This window comes from Aplysia californica, unplaced genomic scaffold, assembly GCF_000002075.1.
Source record: "Aplysia californica isolate F4 #8 unplaced genomic scaffold, AplCal3.0 scaffold00520, whole genome shotgun sequence".
NCBI classification, from domain to species: domain Eukaryota; kingdom Metazoa; phylum Mollusca; class Gastropoda; order Aplysiida; family Aplysiidae; genus Aplysia; species Aplysia californica.
In genome coordinates this window covers 445,823-446,663 of record NW_004797790.1, presented here as the reverse complement: position 1 = coordinate 446,663, position 841 = coordinate 445,823, and the positions used below count along the sequence as shown (strand labels likewise).

General features: G+C 36.9%; 1 protein-coding gene across 3 annotated transcripts in view; it reads right to left on the bottom strand.

The window, feature by feature from the left end:
- LOC101858571 (F-box/LRR-repeat protein 3) overlaps nucleotides 1–841 on the bottom strand; it is a 21,624-nt gene that overhangs the window by 12,389 nt on the left and 8,394 nt on the right. For all 3 annotated transcript variants that reach the window (XM_005106225.3, XM_005106224.3, XM_013086915.2), the window contains one exon: nucleotides 226–596. In XM_005106225.3, coding sequence (XP_005106282.1) covers nucleotides 226–596 — 371 coding nt within the window. The remainder of the gene's footprint in view (nucleotides 1–225; nucleotides 597–841) is intronic.

Genomic DNA, 841 nt, shown 5'->3' with positions numbered 1-841 from the left:
GAAGGGGGGGGTTCCAGTAGCCCATAGTCTAGTTAGCCTGCTTGTCCTTAAAAGCGACCATATACACTTATATATATAATGTTTTTGGGGGTTTTTTAATATTTTTTTTGCAATCATGTTTTCAATGAAATATGATATGACTGTCTCAGGAAATGGCTCTAAACAACCTTAAACAAAATAAGTCAAAATATTCACAAATTAATTCTAAATTTTTAAGAAACTCACCGATTGGTAAAGGGTGGTTAGTTGAATAGCATAGAGCAACATTGTCCAGATCAATGCTCTCCAGGTTGAAGTTTTTCTCAAACAAGGTAAAAAACGTTCTTGGAAACAATTCAAACTTTGTCCCAAACCGTCTAAGAGGGGACATTGACATCATTTTCAGGTGTTTTAGATTTTTGCAAAATCTTGAAGCCACTTCAGTCACGTGCAGACCTTCAGACACACTCAAATCTAGAGTCAAAGCCTTGCAATACTTCATGTTGTTGAAGATAATGCAAGCTACATCCGCTCCATACTTTGATGACTCAAAGTGTTCTCGTGTGAGAGTGATCCAGTTCCACACATCAGGATGCTTGGCTGCATTTTTCCAACTTCTAGAATGACAAATTCAACAGGGTTGATTAAAAAGATCCTACTGTCTCCAGAAAGATTCCTGTAAATCACACTATTAATATTTGATCTGTAAAGAAGTGGTCATGCAGGTCTACTAATACAAGGCAAAATTAAAAAGAGCATTTCAGATGAACATTATTGTGATGTATTTGGTTGTATTTGGTTGTGGCAGGGGGTTAGGCCTAGCCTATTGTATTGTTTGGCTGAAAGTGTGAGAGTGAGTAAA